The 8,253-nt window shown below is 34.1% G+C and overlaps 1 protein-coding gene across 1 annotated transcript; it reads left to right on the forward strand.

The window, feature by feature from the left end:
• Positions 1-4,370: 4,370 nt before the first annotated feature.
• LOC105060046 (uncharacterized) lies at positions 4,371-5,962 on the forward strand. The gene is made up of 2 exons (XM_010943633.4): positions 4,371-4,526; positions 5,103-5,962. The coding sequence occupies exon 2, from the start codon at positions 5,127-5,129 to the stop codon at positions 5,805-5,807; it is 681 nt and encodes a 226-aa protein (XP_010941935.1). The 5' UTR covers positions 4,371-4,526; positions 5,103-5,126; the 3' UTR covers positions 5,808-5,962.
• The last annotated feature ends 2,291 nt before the right edge of the window (positions 5,963-8,253 follow it).

The following is an 8,253-nucleotide window of genomic DNA, read 5'->3' on the forward strand; positions in this document are numbered from 1 at the left end:
GCAGTGTTTAGTTGGACCTTAGATAGGATTGATAAAAATTATGGGCTCCTAATGTTGCATCTTATGACCATATAAAATTGAGATGACTTTCCGACTCTGAATTATAGATTGGTGCATAAGGTTCATTTATGTAGCTTTCATTGAATGCATTCTCCTGTATGAGCTCAGTCTGGATTGTGTTCATCAAATAAGGACACTCCTCCACAACATGATTTGGTGCATCGCATCCAATGCATATGGGTGCTAGCACTTGGTTAAATTAGATATGTCTTTCGAATTCTAAGGTTTCAATTCTATTGGTCAAAGTTGCCACTCTAGTATCTTCAGACTCCCTTGAATAAATGTATACATTTTCAATTTCAGTGAATATAGAATGTATGTTAATCATTTGAAAAATCAATTGTAAAATTGTTAGCTGAGGATCTAATTCTAGATGGTTGGAAGAGCTAATCGAATAACACAGATCCAGCAGGATTCTAGTTGGTCTATTGGAATGCATTTCTTCCTTAGTGATCTTATAGGCTTGTAGGCTTTAGATTGTGTCTGGCAATCATCGTTTTGTCCTAGTAAATTTTTTTATTTTTTTTAATTTTAATATATGAGAGAAAAAGAGGAGAAAAAGAAGAGTTCTAGAGATGAGAGTCCTAAGGGATCCTAGATCAATAGATGAGAGAGTTTTAGTTAGATTTAATATTCGTAGGTTAGTAATCAAGTTATGTAGTCAATCCTAGCTAAGGATAATCTTAGATCGAGACAGCTCCTAACTGTCAAGATTGTCTTTGAGCACTCCAGATAAAAGACTAGCCACTCAACTGGCCAGGTAAGTGTAAGGTTGGTGAGGGTCCTCCCATTACTTTCTTTAGATACCAACTGAGTTGGTCAGATAAGTGAACGGAACTAATTAAATAACCATCTTCCTTCAGGACGTTGTCTCTGAACCACTTTTCTAGACATCTGTCAAACTAACTAACCCTAACCTGATCCAACTCTTAGGATTTCTTGTCCTATTGAGCTCGAGAGTCCTTAGGGGCCAACGTCTAATTGATTTTAAGTTAAGATTTAGGTCAATGCAATATGCAGGATGATGGTTTGTAGGCCAAATAAGGATGACGAAATCTTCACCTTATCTTGTTTATGGTTTGTGCCCTTAAGATACTTTATGGACTTATGCAATGCAAGAAGAAAATGTGACCAAATTTGATAGTTAGTCAAGAGTAAATTGATTTGTTTCACTTTTTAGATTTTGTGATTAAGTAGCTAATTTCCTAAGTAGATTATGAGGTATCAATATAGAGTTTTTTTTTGAAAAAAATTAAGATTGACTAAAAAACTAAGCAAGTTAGAAAGAAACTAAGAATAAGACTATTTTTTTTTAAAAAAAAAATAGTGCCTAGATCCCTAGCAACGGCGTCAAAATTTGATCGCTGTCGTAGGCGATCAAGAATAAAAATCAACTCAAACTATATAGATAAAGTGAGTCAGGATCATTTTTACAGAGATTTAAGATGATTATCTTATATATATATATATATATATATATATGAAGAAAAAATAAAAGAGAATTAATTGTAGAAGGATTAAAGAAAGAATAAAATAGTAGAAATTTAATTGTAGATATAAATTAATTTATGAAAAAAAATAAATCAAAAAAATAATCCAAAAATTTTGAATCCACCATGCAAATTAGATTTATTTATTTTTATATTATAATATTAATTCTTGTGATTAAGGTATTAGTATAGCTTATCTCTAAGGGGTACGGATTGTATCAGTAGATCATGGCTCGTCCTATCAGAGTATAAACTATCTAAATTTAATTGTAAGATATAGGATTTAATTTAACATATCACGATTTATCTCTCATAAGTACATATCGTATCCAGAGATCACGGCACGTCAATAGAGGGTATAAACCGTGTAGGCTGAATCAATACTTCAGAATAAATAAAAAGATATGAAATAAAAATATAATTTTATTACATAAAAATTAAATATAAGAAAAAAAATAAAAATCTATTTACAGACTTCATCATATTCTTGGATTGAAGGGATTTAGCCACGCATCAAGATCTCTAGCTCCATATTCTCCCTCTCTTTGATCTCTAAGCTTTCTTAATTTTTTTTCTCTATTTTTTTCTTGCTTTTTCTCTGATTTTTTCTCTTCTCTATACTTATTCTTGGATCTTTTATTTATGGATAAATTTTTTATTTTTTTCTGATCACAAAAGGAGTCCCAAAACCCTTAGAACTTGTAGTATACTCGTATGATTTTTTTCTGGCCATCAGATCTTCAATGGACTGTCTAGATCAGCTCAAAAATCAGCATTTTACTCTTTATCAGGGTCGGAATCAATAACAGCCATTGGATCGCATCTCAAATGAAATTTTGGCCATCGAATTATGTAGTTTTCTTCTTATTCTCAGTCGGGAATGTTCTCAACTGTTGGATCAGGTCTCAGATTTGATTTGGACCATTGATCAGCGTAAAACCTTCTGCCTCGCCCGTGAGCCACGTCATAGACTGCAAACTATTTTTGTGGACTGCACCCCTGAGTCTGTAGATCGGGCGGCCGGTCCACCATACACCGAAGGCTATAAAAATTAGTTTTAAGGATATTTTGGCTCGATTTTTGCTCTGATTTTTGCCTAAAAAATAAGAAAAATATGCATTAAATTTTTTAAATTTTTTTTATTATTTTGATGCTTAAATTACTCAATGAACTCAACATCTATTTTTTTCATAAATATACTCTAATTTCATATTTTTTTTAAATTATTTATTTTTATAAAAAAATCTAATTTATTTATGAAATTAAATTTTTTAGAAGATAATAGCATCATAAATTATCAAAAATACCTACAATAAATATAAAAATATATCACTTATCACTATTACTTGAGAGAGATTTAGTTTTTGGATATTAGGGTGATATACATCTCTTTCCAAGAATGAGGTATAGAAGTATATCTATAAAATCTTTGGCAGCTTATAGGATATTAGCTTTGATAAAATGCTAAAATTCTCAGAAGAAAAATGTGCAATATCTATCTAGACTTGAGGCCTTATTCCAATGCCTTTTGTTAAACTTCTATCTCAATCTCATCTTTTATAATAGCTATTAATTCTAGTCCATAGATATTATAGTCGAGATTGGTGGCAACCAAGAAGAGATATATTCAAATGGCTAGAGCCATTGGGATTTGAATGTGCCAGCAGCAACCACCCAATTGATTTTTATGAGCACTTTTTATTATATAAAATTTTCATAAGCATAGAGACAAGGTCATATTCTTATTTTTTAAATATCAAATTTTTATGATATGATTGCTCATAATTGTCAACCTTTGCTAATTTTGTCATATAAGCATGAGCATTGTAATGCCTAAAAAAAAAAAAATCAAAATTTCATGATCTTTCTATCGTTCTCATGTTTTTGAATTTTAACAATATATTTTTGTTCATAAAATTTATAATTTAATTTGACAATTTATAAATAGTAATTTTTAGACAATATGTTGCATGTTTGGATTATTTTGTTCATTAAATGTAATACTAAATTAATATTTTTATATTTTATATTATTTTAAATAATAATATTAAATAATTATTTTATTTAAATAATTAAATTTTTTTATATTTTCTAACCATACAAATGATATAAGAAAGGAGGTGCTGACATGGGCTTTAGAGCAAGATATCGAAAGTAAGATTTTAAATCTTGTGGATGAGGATATCTCAATTTCTTTATAAAAAAAATACGTATCACCCTCTCTCAATCTTGCTTGGAGCTTCATAAATATGGTTTTTTATCTTTTTCTTTTTTTTATTTTTTTATTTTTTAATCTTCTTTCTTTCTTTCTTTCTTTTTTTCTTGCCTTTGTTTCTCACCTTTCTTCTTCTATGTTTTTCTTATCTATTTTTTTTGCTCCTTTCTTTTTTTATTTTTCTTTTTTTTTTTTTTATCTTTTCTTTTCCTTTTTTTTTTTTTCTCTCCCCCACAGGTGGGGTTTGTAGCTCAGATCCGTCCTAATTTTGTTTTCTCACAAAAGACAGAGTGGAACGGCTGGATGCCCTCCATCCCACGGGAATTAAAAACTGCACTGTTTACCAAATAAACTTCCCATAATTCCGCCAATAAAATTGCCAAAATAGAGCGGCCGTGCAATGTTTCTAGACCAGTCAAGTCTACCCCGAATTAGATTGAGGGCAGAATTTGCTGTTTGTTACCAAACAGCGAGGTATCTTTTACAGGCTGCATCGTAGCTGTCCATGTGAAAATCAATGGCACACCGCCCGTTCCTCGTTCGGAGACTCAATATCGGATTACGTGGCCCGCTTTCATTCGCTGGAAGAGAAAATGCTATGTTATTCGGAAGATATCAAAGTGGGCTAGGGATCGGTGGAATGGGGAGACGCGGAAATGCCCAGGAATCTTCGGTGGTTTCGCGTCTTCCTCCTTGTTTTATACCGTCGGCGAGGGATGTTTCAGGCTTCGATCTCGAACCGACCTCGTCTTCTGATCCAGGTCTCGATCTCTCGTTCCATTTCTTTGATCTTTTTTTGCAATTAAACTTCAGATGGTTGTTAGTTTATTAGTTTAGATAGAAACCCTAGTTTTTTTTCCTTTAATGAAATTTGTGGCTTACGTAAGACGATTTCTTTCAATTTTTTAATCTTTTTCATGAAATTGACCGAGGATTATTGGTGATTCTTTGGTATTCTTTAATTTGGTCCTGATCTGCTTTTTAATAATTCGGATCTGGATTTGGTTGTTTCGGAGGTTTCGTCCACCTTCTTGGTGATTTATCTTGTTAGATTCGCCGAACTAATCTGAAGCGAGGGTATCGACTATGCTATCAGTGTTTCAATGGTTGATATCTGCTGATTTAGGGTTTTTTTTGGTTGAAGTTTCAGTCCTCAAGAAATATGTTTTTCTTCCGCTATTTGTATCAAAGGTTTTTTTCTTTTTAAATATTGGCTAGGAATGTAATTTTTCTTTGGAACAAGTTTCTTATATTTTATAATCATTGTGATATTATCTTGTACAACTTGGTCCTGATTGGGTTCTTATGCGAATGTATTGATTTCTATGTTTTCACAGTGCATCAATAGTTAGGATTCGAATATGGCCAGTGGATTTGGGGAATCGTCGAGCAGGGAGCCCCAGAACTCTTCTTTTTCTGGAAGCAGTAGCAGCAGCAATGATGCGGGCAGCTTCGAATGCAACATCTGCTTTGAGTTGGCTCAAGACCCCGTTGTAACCCTCTGCGGTCACCTATTCTGCTGGCCGTGCCTTTACAAATGGCTCCATGTTCATGCCCATTCTCAAGAATGCCCTGTGTGCAAAGCCATCGTTGAAGAGGAAAAGCTAGTCCCTCTTTATGGACGAGGAAAAAACCCGACCGATCCACGGTCTAAGTCGGTCCCTGGTGTCAACATTCCTAATCGTCCTGCTGGGCAAAGGCCTTCAACAGCCCCACCACCTGACCCGAACAATTTCCCTCATTCTAACCCATGGTTTATGGGTGGGACTCCAGTGTCAAGCACGAGGCTCGGGAATTACACATTCTCTGCTGCAATTGGTGGTTTGTTCCCATTGCTGAGCTTTCAAGTTCATGGGTTCCCGGATGCAACTGCTTATGGACCTGCTGCTGGTTTCCCATATGGATATGCAAATGCATTTCACGGAGGGCATGCTCATGGGCTCCCACGACATGTGTCTCATGGACAGCAGGCTGATGTCTATCTGAAGGCGCTGTTGTTTCTGGTTGGTGCTCTTGTAGTTGCTAGTCTTGTTTGGTTTTAGACAGTTGTAATAAGTACATGATAGTTTTATTGATATGCATAAAGTATTGCCTGGTTTATTTGATTTTTGGGTGCCTTTAATATTACTACCATTTCAACCATGCGGTTGTAAACGACAATATCAATTGGTGGTTTATATCTGCACGAATTTGTTCATAGGATGTTTTGTGCTATCATATATTACATGTTCCTGGTGGCTTGTCAGTTGTATAATAATAAGTTTTCTAAAACACTTTGTTATGCTTTCTTTATCTGAGATCTTCTTTCAAGAAAGAGAGAAAATGTGTTGATGCTATGCTGCAAGTCTTTGCTCTTGGCTGATCGTGGGTTGCATTACCTGGAAAAGTTGCAGTTTGCTTTTATGTTTGATATGTTTTAAAGTTTGGTTTTTGCCATAGCATATTGCTAGGAGAGGGTGGTTGTATGTGCAAAAGAAACATGCAAATATGGAAAACAGAGTATAGAAGGAAACCAAAGAAATTAATGGGATATCGTTGGTTTTCAGAAGATAAAGATCTCTAGTTGGTTATATCTTTAAAGTGTTTCCATGCTATGTAATCTTTCATTCTAAGGCCATTTAAGAGGTGAAATTTGATTTGTGTTGTTGACATAGTTTCTGCTAGACAATAATAATATCTATAACCACCAAATTTTATCCCAGTGCTAGTGGTTTGGCTATAGATCTCTCTTCTCATTCATTTCTATCACAAAATACATCACATCTTGTCCTTGTTGACTTTCCAAAATCATTTGATAAAACTTTCGTTTGTGTTATATTTAGTCTTCTCTTGTTTTTAATGGTTGATTCAAATTTGATACGCTTATCTTATTTGGGACTGCTATATGGGCCAGCTAAATCATACCTTAATTAAATCATAGTAAGCATATAATAGCTCTTACCTTAACCTAGTTATCTCCTTACCATAATATCTGTTTGCGTGGGACTAAATTCTCTGCTGTGGGTTGTTCACTTGTTTATGTTTTTTGTTGTTTGCAACTAAAGCTAGAAATACAGCATTTCAAGTTTTTTTCCTTTTTTGTTTTGTTTTCCTCCAACTATAGTTGTAGGTTCGGGCTTAAGGGGCAACAAGATTTCAAAAAATTGGACAGTTTAAATGACATACTTGTTTTTTTGACCACTTGATGCATGGGCAAGGGGTCTCTAAATTACATGATTTTTGGTGTCTAAGCAGTATAGGGGTAGAGATCACATCCAGTGTCTCAAATCATCGATGTGGGACTCTCGTCATCCAATCTAGGCTTGATTGGATTTGAGTAGAGAACCACTTGAGTGCAGCCATGCTAATCTTTGTCTTCTTGATTTACTTTATCATTTGTTCCCTCCTTTCAATTCTATAAAAGAGTTGCGGTAGTAAATTGAGTATGCGTGTGTCAGATGATGCATGCATCAGGATTTTGAACTGGAAAGGAAGAGGTTATTTTAATAGGTGTAGGACATTTTTCTAAAGAAATAGTGGCATGTGCATCGTGGGGCTAGGATTAGAAATAATCGCCACTAGGAGGGGTTAAAGATGTAGAGGTGTAAAGGAGATAAAACAACTTTTAGGAGTTGACCATGATGATGGAGATACAAAGGGTAGAAGGGAGGTGCTTAAGCAGCCCTTTTGGAAGTCAATAATGGATATAAAGAAGCTTGGCATCATTGTGGAGATGTAGAATGAGAAAATCTAAATTTAGACGATATAGGTGAGTCTTCTATGCTAAATGGCAATGGGAAGTATCATATCTATCCCTTTTACTCAAATCATTGAAGTGCTCTCTTCAGGTTGAACAAAGTAATAGGATACCTTAGATTATGCTTCAAAGCCTTATGAAATATGTGAGGATTCTATCTAAAGAAGTTTATGGTGGATAAAAGGGCTATTTTGTCTCTACTCATTGGTTTTTGGTTGTCATTGGTAGATTCTCACAATTTTCTGCAGAATGCTCCCCAAGTTATTAGATGAATGTGATATATTTCATTTTGGAAGAGTGTGCACTAAAGTTATCTTTCTAATTGAAAAGCAAGCATGGATCATAACTTATAGCTCTTGAGACTTGGTGATTGATATACATTACTTTTTTCTCTCCTTTCTCATTTTGTGTCAATGGAAACAAACTTAGCAAGTGCACTGTGAAATTTTGTCCTCTTAATATTTTTTATTGTTTTCTTTTTCAATCTTTAGTAGGCACTGAATCATATACATAAATTCAAAATGTCATATCATATGATGGAAGATACCATCAGTTGCATGTGATTGGATGTTAATTAGGTTGGCCTCTAAAAGTGCAACCAGTTCTCGTATTTTTTCGATGAATTAGTGGCCATGTGATACTACCTGATTTAGCTTTGTAAAAGACTTAACAGCCAGGCTTCTCCATAGAAATCTGAAACTTTTAGCTGTGATATTGTCAGTGTTTTTATCACATTGGATGGTTTTTCATTT

The sequence above is a fragment of the Elaeis guineensis genome, chromosome 6, assembly GCF_000442705.2.
Source record: "Elaeis guineensis isolate ETL-2024a chromosome 6, EG11, whole genome shotgun sequence".
NCBI classification, from domain to species: domain Eukaryota; kingdom Viridiplantae; phylum Streptophyta; class Magnoliopsida; order Arecales; family Arecaceae; genus Elaeis; species Elaeis guineensis.

What these genes read in the sequence shown, in the direction of transcription:
- LOC105060046 (XM_010943633.4), top strand. Translation starts at nt 5,127, where the DNA reads ATGGCCAGTGGATTTGGGGAATCGTCGAGCAGGGAGCCCCAGAACTCT.